The sequence below is a fragment of the Pyricularia oryzae genome, chromosome 5 (assembly GCF_000002495.2).
Source record: "Pyricularia oryzae 70-15 chromosome 5, whole genome shotgun sequence".
NCBI classification, from domain to species: Eukaryota; Fungi; Ascomycota; class Sordariomycetes; order Magnaporthales; family Pyriculariaceae; genus Pyricularia; species Pyricularia oryzae.
In genome coordinates, this window is record NC_017852.1 from 2,800,750 (window position 1) to 2,815,548 (window position 14,799).

The window sequence follows — 14,799 nt, forward strand, 5'->3', positions numbered from 1 at the left end:
CCGTTTTGGCTCGAACGAAATCGCGTTCGTGAGCTAGTGATAATGAGGCCTGTGGTCTACCTCGCCGCGTTGCTCGCCACTGCTGGTGCAGCTGTTGCGTGCGCTGGTGGTAAGCATCATGACGACCATGAATGGACCAAAGAAGAGTTGGACGAGCTAGAAAGAAAATGGGGAATGGAGGTGAGTCTGTCCGGTTTCTTGGCAATAGTGGCTGAACATAACGATACGACACGCCAATATCTAAGTCATGTTATCATGTATTGCATATGCTAATTACCTTGTTGGCTTACACCATATAGTGGCCATTTGTTGGCATTGGATCCTTTGCTCATCTTAAATACGTAAAATGCCTCACGACACCGAGTGAGGACTTTGATATTGCAATCGTAGGTGCACCTTTTGACACAGCCGTCAGCTATCGTCCTGGTAAGTACGATCAAGTACAGATGATAAAAAAAAGAATGCAACGCCTTGTTGAAGTAACAAAAGCTGACATGTGACAACACCCAATAATAAAGGAGCCCGGTTCGGCCCCAGGGCTATCCGCCAGGCATCAAGCAGACAGACCACCTTTCGTGGCTTCAACCCCCGTGCAAATATCAACCCGTACCAAAACTGGGCAAAGATCATCGACTGCGGTGACATCCCAGTCACGCCAGTGGACAACGCCGTGGCGCTCACGCAGATGACGGCAGCCTTTGGCGAGCTTGGCATGCACAAGCCGACCTCGGGTCTTCTGCAAAGGCCCAAGCTGGTGACGCTGGGAGGCGACCACTCGCTCGCGTTGGCAGCCCTCCGAGCGCTCAAGAAGATCCACGGCAAGCCGATCCGGGTGCTGCACTTTGATGCGCACCTGGATACTTGGCACCCGGCCAAGTACCCTTCGGCGTGGCCGTCAGAGCAGGCCCACTTCAACCACGGCAGCATGTTTTGGCTCGCGGGCTCCGAGGGCCTCATCTCCAACTCGAGCGACGCGCCGTCGGTGCACGCGGGCCTGCGCACGCGCCTGAGCGGCGACGACTGGGGCGACTACGACGACGACACGGCGCAGAACTGGAAGCGCATCGCCGCCGACGACATTGACGAGCTGGGCGCCTCGGGAGTCGTCCGCACCATCATGTCTCACCTCGGCACCGAAGACCCCGTGTACCTCTCGGTCGACATTGACGTCCTCGACCCAGCTTTTGCCCCGGGCACGGGCACGCCCGAGCCCGGCGGCTGGACCACCCGTGAGCTTATCCGGATCCTGCGCGGAATCGAGGACCTCAACGTCGTAGGTGCCGACATCGTCGAGGTCTCGCCGGCGTACCAGGGCGCCGGGGAGGAGACGGCGCTTGCTGGGGCGCAGGTCGCCTACGAGATCATCTCGAGCATGGTCAAGAAGGGGATGAAGGAGATGGGGAAGGAGACGGCGAGTGGGTTCATTGGTGTCGAGCGTGATGAGCTGTGATACGTGTCATTTTTGCTGAGAGAGGGGCACAAACACAAAGGGGCCGTAAGGCTCGGTGGATGGAATAGGCATGCCCATGTCTATTCCCATTACAGTAGGTGTCTCAGCCGGCGCTGTTGTCCTCTTTTTTTTTTCTTGCCAAGAAACACAAGAAGAAATACCTCACAGGGGGCTTTGACGGACTACTTCCTCCATAGGTAAAATAGGGATGATTCATACCTGATGAGGGGTACGCATCATGGCTCATTTGCCAAGGTGACACTACTGCATGTGGGTATGCACACCGCGCCTACAACCAGGATATATTGGCTTGGATCCAGATCTACATTGGCTCGACTACCGGTAGAACTTTATATATAACCCGGTTCGCGGTTTCCTCCTTTTTGAAGTGGTGTATGAAGCAGACTAGTTTCAGTATCTAATTTGATCTCCGAGTCCCTACATATAATCAGCAACAAAGATCTTGCAGCAGCACAACATCTACACACCACTTGCACTGAACAAAAGGACATCATGGAAGACCAACACGAGATCTTGTTCTACGATATAGCATCTGGCCCGCCAGTACGGCCATTTGCCGTCAACCCATGCAAAACTCGGTGTGTTTTCCCCGATGCCATTGCTACAGACCAAGACAACCCCAAGCTTCAAGCTCACCAATATCGACCGAGCCCATCCTAACCTTTAACAGCTACGCGCTCAACTTCAAGAAGGTCTCTTACAAAACGGAGTTGGTCGAGCTCCCCGACGTCAAAAACGTCCGCAAGTCGCTCGAATGCGCGCCGGTGCGCAAGCACATGGACGGGAGCGACTTTTACACGCTGCCCATCGTCAAAAACACAAAAACCGGCGAGATAGTCGGCGACTCGTTCGACATTGCCCTGTACCTGGACCGCACATTCCAAACCGGCCCGCGGCTGATGGCAGCCGGGACCGAGGGGCTGACTGCGGCGTTCAACGCGCAGGTCGACGCGCTCTGGGTGCAGATTGTGCGGCTCGGCATGCGGAACTTCCCCTTCAACCCGGCCAACGGGCACATCTACAAGGCCGAGGCGTGCGCGAGGTTCGGGGCCGAGAGCTGGGAGGCCATGGACACGCAGACCGAGGAGGAGAGGGTAAAGATACTCAAGGACGGCGAGGCGGCGCTCGAGCCGCTGGCCAAGTGGTACCGGATGGACGAGTCGGGGCCGTTCCTGGCAGGCGCCCAGGTGGCGTATGCCGACATCGCGGTCGGGGGTTGGTTGCTCATGTACTCGGTCACCTTTCCCCCGGAGGAGTTTGCGCAGGTCATGGCCTGGCACGGTGGGGTGTGGGGGAGGTTACACGAGGCGTTGGCGGAGTATCGGTAAGTTGAAGTGCTGGAGGGTAAGCTATCGAAAATTACTAGATAAAAGAGGGAGAAAAAAAAAGGGCGGTTGATCATATCTGGCGGCAGTGCATTATAATTGACGGTTAGGAGGTAAATAATCAATTTTGATTCCATCTTTAATCACCTCGTCCCAAGTTCTAGGGCGAAACTTTTTGTCGTCATTGCAACATCTGCAGGCAGATAGTGATGCGCTGCAACGATGAGTGGATATCGCACAGCATCCAAATGAATGTTGCGCCTTCAAGACGCTAACCAAAGTCGTTGGAAAGGGGAATTGGGCCTGGAGTTGTCTCGGTATTTATTTTTTTCGAACCCCACAACAAGTCACTTCATCACCTACATTGGGACAGTTCCGGTCCAGGCAGAGCAGCTGCCAAGAGTGCTTGGCTACGGCTGCAAAAAGCTTGTCCTCTCCGATGCTGCGCTACGCCGCTACGTCAGCTAGATTTCGACCCAGATATTCAGATATCCTCCTATAGCCGAGCGACCAGATCCACGATTGATCCTCTCGGACGAATTCTGGGGTGGCTTTGACTTGATAAATAGTAATCCTATTACTTCTGGATAGTGGGCCGCAGTTAAGCGTCAGCTTTTAGAGACACTGAATCACTTCACGCCTATCGGAAATCCCAACTTCGAACAAGTGACTACAACCTGCATCGGACTAGTCGTCCTGTCTGAGTTTGACTGGAGAATAGTCTCTAGCAGACATACATGTGCACTGTATCTATTGTTCTATTGGATGCTGAGAGCGAACCATTCGTCCTTTTTTATAAATAAAACACTGAACAGTGTAACCATGACTAGGGGCGGTTAGGTAGTAATCTAACTATCCAAAGGCCAGCTGTGTGTGTGTGTGTGGTGGTGGGGGGGGGGGGGGGGGGCGATACTTATGGTATTTGACTTGTCGAAATGTCCGAACACCATCAACGTCCAAGATGGTCCTCGTGCCGAAGGTTGCCACCCATGCATGCAGCTAACGTGTCTATCTGCTTGCCTGCTTCCCTACCTGATACCTACGTAGGTAGGTCGCTAGGTATCCATTGGGAAACAATTTGATCATTTGTTTTGCGGGGTATGGCCTTAAATTATTAGGTACCTAGAGTAGATACAAGTCCCCCACAGCTTCCCAAATGCAACCATGATCATTGCCGAATTCATCGATACTTTGGTACTCTGTACCCCCACCATAATCGCAATAAAGTAAGGTCACTTCTTCCAGCGAGTCATTGCATTCGTGCCGCTCTCGAACATTCGGGCTTATCTTGGTAATTAATATTACCAGGTTTACCTCTCTTCTATTTTTTTTCTTCTTCCTTACTTGGCTTAGTTTGGCCTTTGCCTCTTTCTTTTCCATCTCAACATCAGGCCCAAAAAGAGGAACCCTTTAATTAGACGGTTTCTGTCCTGCCCAGACTGTCTTGGTACTGTACAGCAGCTCACCATCTCTGTCCTTTCCGCAACCAACAAAACAGGTAGATACAATGTTCGGCTTCGGCAGTAAACGCAAGACAGAGGAGGACTCATCTCCAGCCAATGTGGAAGATCAACTAGTCAGCCAGGTCGACGATGCCGATCTTGACATTACACAAAGCCAGCCATTTTGGACTGCCATCTTGCCCGTGATTGCGTGCGGCGCTGGACTTTTCTCAGACGGTGAGTATTGGTGCTGTCTGAAGTCAATCGAGGTAACATCTTTGTGTTGATGTTAAAGGAAAATACTGTAGCTAACCGATTAATTTCTCACTGTCTGAAGGATACATCAATAACGTAAGCCCAGTCTGTAAAACACTTGAATTCTTTCTTCTTGTACAGTCCAGAACTTTGAAGCCTGACGACTTCAACACTAGGTTATCGGAAGCGTATCTACCGTCCTCGGAAGAGAGTATGGTTCTGTGTACAACGACTCACAGGCCAAAAAAGTCGTCAGCGCCATTGCATTTGCAGGAACCGTAGGTTGATGTTACCCGGTCTCTAGACCCATCATAATTAGTCCCCTGAGTGCGCCTCAGCTGATTTGGGCCATCCTCGTTGTCTATAGGTTGTTGGACAACTCGCCTTTGGCTTTTTGTCTGATCGCTGGTCAAGAACAAACTCACTTCTTATCTCCACCATCATCTTGATCGTCTTTACGGCGCTAGCTGCGGGATCCTACTGGCATGGAGAGGCCACGGGAATGTTCACCATGCTGGCTGTTTGGCGCTTCTTTGTCGGCATTGGCATTGGCGGAGAGGTAGGTCTAACCCAAGCAGTCAAAAGAGTTTATCTTATCGGTTCACCGGTATACTGAAATTGAGTCTAGTATCCTGCGGGGTCTGTAGGCTGCGCAGAGTCTACGGGTGAGCTCAAAGCCGGCACGCGCAACATGTTCTTTATCCTGTGAGTGAGCTCCACACATACCCCTGAATACATGACCAACGGGGATCGACTAACACGGCTGCGAAAATTTCAGCTTCACCAACAGCATGATAGACTGGGGTTTCGTATTCGGCGCCTTTGTACCATGTAAGTGCTTCTTTCTTGGCCCCTTGGTCATTTTGTCTAGACACCAAACTGACAGAAATCGATTGGCAAGTCGTCGTTGCTGCTGCTGCCCAGAACCAGTACATGAGCACCATCTGGCGCACTAGCTTGGGCATTGGTGTCGTATTTCCTCTGGTCCTTCTGGTCATGCGTTTCCGCTTGAAAGAGCCGGTTGAATTCAGCAAGAACTCGTTCAGGCACGCCAAGACGCCGTATAGACTGGTGCTCAGGTTCTATGGGTGGAGGCTCTTGATTGTGAGCTTGATATGGTTCATATATGATGTGAGTAACAATGGACTAAATTGCAAATCAGCTCATGGCTCTGACACTGACATTCATGCAACTACTGTAGTTCCTTACCTACGCTTTTGGTATCTATTCTTCTACTATTCTGGCAAATATCTTCCCAGAGGGACAGGCTTTGTAAGTTGTTGATCAAGAATCTATCAAAGAGAAATTGGCTAAACGAATGTGTCTATAGAACCATCGTGTTTGGTTGGAACACTGTCATAAACCTGTTCTACATCCCGGTATGTTTACCCCTTTTGTCTACGTATATACCTACCTTACAGAGGTCACTAACAAGGTGTGAAAACAGGGAACAATGCTTGGAGCACCTCTTAGTGACAAGATTGGGTAGGTTTCCTTTTGCCCCCCTCATGATTTCTCATACAGGCGCAACGCAGCTGACAAAAAGCCTGCAGACCTCGATATGCTCTTGCCGCTGGCGTGAGTGCCCAGGCAGTCATAGGCTTCATAATGGCAGCTCTGTACCCTCACTTGGCCCAGGCCTCCAACGTCGCCGCATTTGCCGTAGTCTACGGCATCTTCCTGTCCATGGGCGAGCTGGGACCCGGAAACAATATTGGTCTCCTCGCCGCCAAGACCTGCGCGACCGGTGTTCGTGGACGTAAGTTATGGAAACCCCCGCAACCTTCTCCCAAAGCTCCTTTCCTTGAAGTCACCTCCCAACACAATTTCTGACACATCCCACGACTTCCACAGAGTACTACGGCATCGCGGCAGCCATCGGCAAGATCGGCGCCTTCGTCGGCACCTACGTCTATCCCTACATCGAGGCGGCGGGCGGAGAAAACGCCGTTGCCTCTGCCCAGTACCCCTTTTACGTCTCGTCATCGTTGTGCGTCGTCTCGGCCGCCTTGGCCATCTTTTGCCTGCCCCACATCGGCCAGGACACCATCACGCTTGAGGACAAGCGATTCAGGGAGTTCCTCGAGGCCAACGGCTACGACACGCGCCAGATGGGGCTCAACAAGGGCGAGAGCCTCGAGGACTCCGAGGCCGGCGCTGCCGAGAAGGGTGGCGCTGCTGCGGCTGCTGCGGAGGCGTGATTGGAATTTAAAGAAGTCTTTGAGGGTTAATCGGAAGGGAAGCGCCACAGGAGCAAGACGCACTCTTTCGCCACAAGCCAGCCCTGAACGCACACGGACAAGGGCCTGAATCTGACGTGTTGACGAGTTTGGAGACTTATAAATTTATACCATTCAAATAATTGAGACACACAAATGGCCGTGATAAACCAAATCCATACACGCTCTCTCCAATCAAGCCGTAGCTGGAGTAGTTTTGTTCCTAGCCGCTAAATATGCAAACCTCTCGCATTCACAAAGAACAGCTCCTAGCTGCCCTGCAACAACTCTGGAGGCTGATACGGAAGTAGAGCACCGGGCTGCGCGTCGTCCACCATGGGTGGCGTCTCGGTCCGCTGCGCCGACTGCCCGGCCACCTTGACAGGCCTAAACCCATGCTTGACTCCAAAGGCGTAGATCTTCTTAAGCTCCTCGTGCAGTCTACCGCTTTCCAAGAGCTCCTTATACTTCCAGTATAGTAGCTGAGCAGTGTTGGCGTCCTCGATACTGTCGTGCATGTGTCCCTGGATCTCGAGGTTGAGTACTGACTTGGCCAGGAAGGCCAGAGAAAGTTTCCGCCGTTGCGCCTCGACCCAGAAGAGCTCTTGAGTGTCGTGAACTTGTTCTCGTGGCACCTGGAGATTTATAACACGGAAATCGGACCTGAGCTATAAAGCAGCAAGTTAGATTTACCAGTTAGCATCTGATGAAAGCATTGAATGGGAGAGCACACATACGCCGTGCCCAACAAATATGCAACCCAAGTTCAGCAACAACCAAAGCTTCTTGAATGCGAGCTTGAGCGGCACAAGGTTGTGCCTCGATGTCTTAGGATCCAGGTCAGTCTCTGTCAAGCCAGAGAATTCGGTAAAGTAGTTAACTATGGGCTCCTTGATGTTAATGTAGTCGTCGATAAATGGCACGCCACGTCGATCTCCGCTTGCGCGTACGACCGAAACTCTTCCCAGTGAGTGTATGCGTGGCCTGATCGTCTCTTTTTCACCATCCGAGTTGACCGCATACTCGAAGTCCTTGGCGAGAACGAATTCGGCGTCAATTGCAATGACGGTTCCTGGTGTAGGGGCTTCCTTGTTTCGATCGAGAAGAGTATATGATTTGTCTTCTGCTTCGGGCCTGCTGGGAAAGTCAGCTTAGCAATTATGGTAACACGGAACAGCATGCATCTTTTTGGGAAACTAACGATTGATCCTGATATAGAATCGACGTGTCGAGTCTTTGCAACCATGTACTGTCGATGTGGTTGTTGGCCGCTTTCAACTGAAACATGACAACAAGAGGAGTCTTCCACGATGTATTGAATGTGAGTGCTTCTCTGGCTGAGATGGGCTTCACGTGGAAATCGTTGAAGAGATGCCATTGGCTCTTTGCGGGCTTTTGGGGCTCGGAGTGAGCGGCTAAATTGTGAAGTTAGTTTTATGAACTTGACAAGATGGCATGAACCAACAAAAGGAGAAAGAAATTACTAGCCATTGATGATTGCGACCGGATGCGGTTTGAAGGTCGGACCCGGCTCAATGTTGACAACAAGACCCATCAAAGAGTACACATAGAGCTTGTACTTTCCATTCTTGATGAGCCAGTCCAACTCGGCGCCCTCGTAGCAAAATATGTGTTCCTTGTCGATGATGAAGCCTACCTCCTCGGGTAGCCAACCAGGGGTTGCCCAGAGCTTCTTTTCCTCGACCGATGAAATGCAAGTGTTGGCAGCGAGCACCTGGGGTATGGATTTGATAATCTTGCGCATCGACAGCGGCTGGTAACCACGGCAAGTAGTACACCACCCTCGCGTCACCTGCTCTCTTTCTATGCTCTTCTTAAGGATTTGTGAGAAAGACGGCAGCTTCGCGGGCGCCATGCGACCTCTTGCCACACCTTGTTGCGCCGCCAGATAGCTGTCCGCGACATCGACACCTTTGTTGCCGTTGCTTGTGACTGGGGAGTATGCCAAGTCCTGCACGTAGTTTGTCTGCGGTCGTGACGTCTCGCTCTTGCACTGGTCGCATCTGATCAAGCTTTGGGATGAGGTCGCTGTGGCATTTTCCAGGTCGTTGATACCTGGCGATGTCTTGCCATAGTCGCGAGACATGAAGTCCAGTAGGAAACGGAGAAGACCTTGTATCTTCATGGCCGAGGATGAGGCGATCCTATCACCATCAAGAAGATGAAGGTTCGCAGCTGCAGGATGTTGACTCAGCATTTTTAGCATGTTGGTTGCCTGGCATGATGCGCCTCTCGCCTTTTCCATCGAGTCGCAAAGATAACCAAGCTCGCAGAGGAGACAGTGCTGGTCGAGGCAAGAGGTGGCGGCATGTTGGAGAGCCAAGTTACGGAGGATGGGAGTGAATCGGAGAAGTTGCAAGAGGCTGTTGGCATAAGAATTGGTGATGTGGTTTTCCAGTCCTGAGTGGTGCGTCTTGTTGTAATATCTGAACCAAATTTAGTGTTAGCGCCTGAAAGTCTATGTCTTGCACGAAGACAGCAATTACAACAAGACTTACCCAAAGTCAAAGTCGTCAACACCAAATTTGCTGAACTTGATTTCGAATAAGTGATACATGTTTGGTACCACAGACTTCAAGCTCTCAATGTCAGTCCTTATGGGGCTCGGAACAATATCCTCGCTAGTTTCAATATCGCTCGTGTCCATTGTGAGTCCCTTGAACCCATCTCTGGCCTTTTCGCTGAGAAACTTGGGGGCCTGTAGGCTGCTCTGCGGCTTGTCGGCAGATCTAGTGTCGACAACCTGATTCCTGCGGGTACCGGCCACGGCTTTGCCATACAGGCCAACATTGCCGTTTGGCATCATCGCATCGACGTATGCCTGATCAAACTGAGCTGGAGGCGCACCGACATCCGAGGAAAGATCCGCGGGCCATGCTGATAGCAATGCATCCGAGTAGTGTGGCAGGCCAACCATGTTTACTGGGCTGTAGTTGTGTGTTAGTGGGTAATTGCAGACCAGCTGGGCCTGCGGCAATAATTGTCCAACTTACAAGTCTTCGGACCATGGTATCGATGCAAAGTTTGGCTGCTCAGTCTCAAATTCAACCGGAAGGCCTTGGTCGACAAACGACACCGCTTTTGACGTCGGACCCCATACATGAATATAGCCCTCTGTGTCTGTAAAGACCATCGCCTGGCCCGAGGGCGAAACATCGAACAGGGCCAAGTGTGTATGGCCAAGCACCTGGCGGACTATGGGGTTGTGAGGATTGGCAATATCCACAACATGCATCTGTCCGGTCTTGGACACTACGATACTGGTAGTCACCATCTTGGGGTGCATTCGGGCGTAGGTGACTAGGGGCGGGAAAGAGATAGGTGGGAAGGACCGCATGTTCTTCAGGTCGAATACGTTGACGTAGGGGTCAGCCATGTAGGTACCCTGCTTGAGAGAGGCTCCACAGGTCACGATAAAGTCGTGCTGCACGTCCATGTCGTTGAGTTGCGCAGAGCGCGTATTCCATGTGTTGATGACCTTCAGGGTGATGGGGTCCAGAATGTCGACGCAGCCGTTGCGGGATGCTGCGCAGATATATTTGCTCTTCTTCATCAGGAAGTAGTGGTTTGGAGCAGGGACCTGCAAGAATCAGTGCGGCGCAAAATGGGGCATGAGTTAGAGATACATCGGAAAAAGAATGAACACCGCCATATCACATACCTCCTTGGTTATCTGCTTCTTGTTAAGATCGATAACAAACATGGTGTCCTGGTCGCCGGCAACCAGTATCTCCGAAGTGCCTCGGGAGGTGAAAGTCATGCAGCGCAGATTCGTCATGTTTACATGCCTGGGCTCACTCCGATGTCAGCCATTGTCGCGTGCGGATCGCCAATCCCGGATCACCGTCCCAAAACGGAGCAGAGATAAAACCAAACAAAAGCGCAAGCAAGCAGACGAATGGGGGAACACCATCGTCCGCGACCGGAGCACCTACCCAATGTTGGCAAGGCACATTCCTCCCCTCTGCGCCATGTGCACGTTATGCGACCCGAGACTAATTACACCCGTCTCGTTGAAGAGAAACTGGTGAACGGGCCCCTGTTGTCGCGGGTGCGACAAGAAGGCGATGTGGCGCTGGAACTCCATGATTCCATTGTTTAGGAAGTAAACATAGGCCGCAACGCGACCCTGTAATGTGACTGGTCAGCAACAAGCGCAGACCGGTGGGAAAAAAGAGCCAAGCGGGGGTGCGAAAAAGAGTGCATCCCCCGACGGGACTTAGCCGGATGTTGTGTACCTGATCCTTTCCAACCCATAGCAGCTCTGATCGGGTATCGAAAGCGACGGCGGTCGGCGCCGAGTGATGCGCGCTGGGATTGGTGGGGTCGGGTCGGTAGCCAAGTTGTGTGTGATATTGGGCAATCTGTCGCTCGCGGAAAAGAGAACCGAAAGAAAGAAACAAAGTTAGCCATCTATGGTCCCTGTCGCAAACAAGAGAGGAGGGGTTTTGGTCGCGCGGTGACAGGAGCATGCTAAACGTTCACCCGTCGCGTCCCGACCAAAAAACCCCCCCGACGTCGGGCAGACATGGATATTTACCTCGCCCCAATCGGCGTCCATATTGGTGAAGGCTCTTCGGGATTGTCCATGTATCGAAGCAGGTCGCAGGTCTCTCTTTTTCTTGCTGGGAGCGGTCAGCGGCCTTGTGCCGCCTTGGAGCAAAGAGTCCCGCCTGAGGAATGATAGTAGCGGTGGTGGTTTCGAGCCTTGTTGATGGATCAATGTTGAGAGAGTTGCCCAGCCTTGTTGCGGGCGTGTTTACCAGTAGCCAAGCCGAAATTCGGTCCAGGGGGGCCCTGGACTTACTGCTTCGCTTCTGCGCGGAGCAAGTGGTGAAATTGCGGGGCCGCAAGTAAGCGCAGGTGGCATTGAGACCAATTTGGCCAATTCTTCTCTCTACCAAATCGTGGCCTCTGCCGCTTATGTCTGTTTGTCGCAAATCAACCTTGATGGCAAATTCGTGAACTGGTTGCACATTCGCGTACATTTCTAGATTCCGGCACATGCACGAGTGCAACAAACTTTGGATCCAGAGTATCCATCACCTGTACTGTCCAGGGGTCTGTGGCTACGAATCCGAAAACACATCCTGTTGCCATGGCACCTATTCAGAGAATCAATCTACCTTCTTTGGTGTATACCTTGAGGTACAGGGAATGACTTTATATAAGCCAGGGTCTCGTCTTCATGTTAGGACGTCCAAGAAAAGTATAAAACGTGATCTTCGGGCTCTTTTGCCCCCCGAACTGACAAAAGCCAAACAATAAAATAAAGACTTGATCTGCCTGAACTCCAATCTCACAGCAAGCAGAGCAAACAAAGTCATATCAACCCAATAACAACCATTGAAAATGCTGCAACGAAGCGACTTCACGAGAAAAAAGACCAAACTCTGTCGTGCTTATTTTGTTATCCAGCCCAAGTAATCGGCAACGATCAGTGTGACCATGCTGCATCCGGCGAATTAGCTTCAAGCTCACAACCTGCTGGAAACAGTCAAGAGGGCCTGGAGTAGAGTCCTGACTTACGCATGTGGGGCAATGCGGACATAGTATGTCCAGAACCCACGGTAGAACCGTAACGCTCCCTCCTGCTTGGCAACCTGGCCGAAGCAGTCAATCATGTTCCTATACGGAAGCTTTCCGTCGGGGCCGCGCTGTTGCTTCTGCAGTCTTGTCTTGACAAAGTCAAAGGGCAACGAAAAGAACGAGGCGAAAAACCCGGCAACCGCGCTGGCAGTGAGGGTCTGCACACGGGGATTCAAGTCGGTCCGGCTCTTGAGTTGGGCCTTGGCTTCACTGAAAAAGGCGAGCTGCCCAAAGTTGAGAGCCATGGCTCGCACCACTGTTGGCGTTGCGCCCGACCAGAGTGCTGCGATTCCCTCATTCTTGGTGATGCGCGCCAGAGCATCTATTACTGACTTGTAGTTTTGCCTCGACTCCTTGGGTTTGAGGCCGTCACTCTGCATGCGGATAAGCGCAAGGTCTGCAGGGTTGCCGATCATAGCCGCGAGACCACCTGCCGAGAGGCCGGCCGCAGCTCGCTCCTTGAAGCCAATCGCCGACCCATTTTCTTTGGCCTTCGCGGTGAGCGTGCCCATGAATGTGTCAAAGAAACCTAGGCGCGCTGTCGTGTATACGGCTTGTCTAAGGAGACCAGCCGAGAGTCCAGTGTAGAGGTCCAACGCCCTACCACTAGCAAGAATGTCGCGCGTGACGGAGAGCGGTGTTGGCTTGACGCCGCCCGCCATGCCTTCACCGGCAAGTTGAAGTCGAACCTTGATCATGTCGCTGAGCAGACAAATCGCAGATGTCGGCTAGTTGTCAGCAACTGGATGAATGCTGCAACCCACCCAGCAGTCGTCCACAGGTTGCAACTTACACAGGCTGGATGACTGTGGTGGCAACCATGCCGGCGGCACCACCATTCAGGAATGGTAAAGCGGCGCGCATGAAAGGCGTATGCAGGAAGTCATTGGCAACCGCTGCGGTCTCGCCTCCAGATCCTTTTCCTGCGCCACCCATAACTTCGGATGTTCTGGATCGAACTGCTTCAGCCGCCTGTTTGATGCTGTTTGACATGATGTCTACGAAGTCGAAGATCGAGAAATGGTGGATCGAGAGTTTATGAGCAATTCAAGAAAGAAATATAATTGCTAACCACTGAGCGGGCAGAAGCGCAAGGAACCAGGTGTATCTTCAACAATGGGACCAGCTCCTATTATGAGATGCGGGCTTCTCAAGGGTTGAGGAAGCACAGTCAACGTTGGGAACGGAGATTGCCAGCAGGGATCTAGTAGGAATTGGCACTGGGTAAGTTAGTATCAACATTCCCAAAGCGTCGGCTCCACGGGAGCGCCAATGGTAGACCGTAGTGGCGCATCATGTCCCTTTGCAGAGTGCCCACAAACGTGACCAGGACGGAGTGACTCTGCAGTATCTAGCTGTAACAGGACAGGGTAAGCCCAGATACGAGCTTAATGCTGTACATGGTATTGAACCGCCGGATTATCAGCCAAGGCCGTTGGACCGCCCAGAGTTGTAATTCGGCTCGGCAATTTACGGGAGCTAATGTGGGCGGTCCAACGGATGTCCAGTCCTTGGCAGTAAATGTGCGGCTGTTTTAGTCGGACGCCTCGGGAGCTGGTCTTCTAACAAGCTCTGCAGCGCCCAAAGTCCGCTTCCCAGTGGCACACCGACTTTCCGAGACCAATGGATCTGCGTTCCAATTGGATTGGCAGGTACGAAGTATTTTCACGTAGAGTAAAGGCAGTATTTCTTTGCAGTCGGGGGTTCCTTGAGTGGTTGTTACGAAACGGGGGGGGACGCGGGTCGTTTCGGATCGTTTGGAGAAGCGGGGGAACAGGATGGCCTTTGGAGCATTGGGACAAGGGTGACAACGTCAACGGGTCATGGTCACTTACACTGGGAGAGGAAACAATTCGGCGTCGATGCCTGTTTGTGTAGTAGCGCAGCAGGTAGGTAGGTAGGTAGCCAGCTACAAGAGCAATGTCTGAGGGGCGCGCTTGGGGACTGTGATTCTTGGACGTTTGGGAGGGTTCAATAGTTTCCGCAAGAGAGAAGATTGACGAAATAAGATACAGATGCAGCAGGTGGTAGAAATGGTTCGAACACGAGGGAGGCGCGGAGTTTTGCGAAACCCTATTTTGCTTCGCTTTGTTGCTTCTTCCTGAACTGTTGGGCGGAAGGAAGAATGGATGATGGTCGCGTGAGAAGGTCACCTTGAATGGTTAAGTTAATTCGTCCCGAGTATCTGGCGAGTGCGATTATTTGTTTGTCCTACCTACCTGATCGATTGACCAACAGAGTAAAACAAAAGCTCTTTGTTGGAGGGCGTTGGACTGTTGGTGCAGCGATCTTATCCAAAGGGAAAAAAAATCAATGCCAAAAGAAAGTACCTCTATCGAGCAAAGCAATGGCTCGATGCAGGCTTGCAGGGTCCTAGGAGGAGATATAATAAGTGGTAGACAAAGAAAGAAGCCGAATTTAATCCATCCCTCGGCCGGCGATCTTCTGGCGCGGGGAGGGGTGGTACTATTTATCTA

The 14,799-nt window shown here is 52.0% G+C and overlaps 5 protein-coding genes across 5 annotated transcripts; 3 read left to right on the top strand and 2 right to left on the bottom strand.

Moving 5' to 3' along the window:
- Positions 1–42: 42 nt before the first annotated feature.
- MGG_11574 (agmatinase) lies at positions 43–1,450 on the top strand (the record flags this gene model as incomplete). Its single annotated transcript, XM_003718551.1, has 3 exons — positions 43–180; positions 300–426; positions 519–1,450. The coding sequence occupies 3 exons, from the start codon at positions 43–45 to the stop codon at positions 1,448–1,450; spliced, it is 1,197 nt and encodes a 398-aa protein (XP_003718599.1).
- A 430-nt stretch (positions 1,451–1,880) lies between these two features.
- Positions 1,881–2,939, top strand: MGG_11575 (uncharacterized protein). The gene is made up of 2 exons (XM_003718552.1): positions 1,881–2,049; positions 2,142–2,939. The coding sequence occupies exons 1-2, from the start codon at positions 1,964–1,966 to the stop codon at positions 2,797–2,799; spliced, it is 744 nt and encodes a 247-aa protein (XP_003718600.1). The 5' UTR covers positions 1,881–1,963; the 3' UTR covers positions 2,800–2,939.
- Positions 2,940–4,012: 1,073 nt separating this feature from the next.
- Positions 4,013–6,891, top strand: MGG_00464 (MFS phospholipid transporter Git1). Its single transcript, XM_003718553.1, has 12 exons — positions 4,013–4,475; positions 4,576–4,589; positions 4,670–4,771; positions 4,861–5,052; positions 5,122–5,198; positions 5,272–5,324; positions 5,395–5,624; positions 5,695–5,765; positions 5,824–5,872; positions 5,941–5,978; positions 6,047–6,252; positions 6,348–6,891. Exons 1-12 carry the CDS (start codon positions 4,304–4,306, stop codon positions 6,692–6,694), a joined length of 1,551 nt encoding a protein of 516 aa, XP_003718601.1. The 5' UTR covers positions 4,013–4,303; the 3' UTR covers positions 6,695–6,891.
- Positions 6,817–11,465, bottom strand: MGG_17449 (PAB-dependent poly(A)-specific ribonuclease subunit PAN2). Its single transcript, XM_003718554.1, has 10 exons — positions 11,274–11,465; positions 10,972–11,097; positions 10,669–10,862; positions 10,395–10,521; positions 9,727–10,313; positions 9,232–9,660; positions 8,201–9,159; positions 7,914–8,127; positions 7,450–7,846; positions 6,817–7,380 (listed from the first exon to the last, which is right to left on the bottom strand). The coding sequence occupies exons 1-10, from the start codon at positions 11,292–11,294 to the stop codon at positions 6,982–6,984; spliced, it is 3,453 nt and encodes a 1,150-aa protein (XP_003718602.1). The 5' UTR covers positions 11,295–11,465; the 3' UTR covers positions 6,817–6,981.
- Positions 11,466–11,832: 367 nt separating this feature from the next.
- Positions 11,833–14,745, bottom strand: MGG_17450 (mitochondrial 2-oxoglutarate/malate carrier protein). Its single transcript, XM_003718555.1, has 5 exons — positions 14,542–14,745; positions 14,158–14,475; positions 13,116–13,542; positions 12,263–13,024; positions 11,833–12,184 (listed from the first exon to the last, which is right to left on the bottom strand). Exons 3-5 carry the CDS (start codon positions 13,313–13,315, stop codon positions 12,136–12,138), a joined length of 1,011 nt encoding a protein of 336 aa, XP_003718603.1. The 5' UTR covers positions 13,316–13,542; positions 14,158–14,475; positions 14,542–14,745; the 3' UTR covers positions 11,833–12,135.
- Positions 14,746–14,799: the final 54 nt, after the last annotated feature.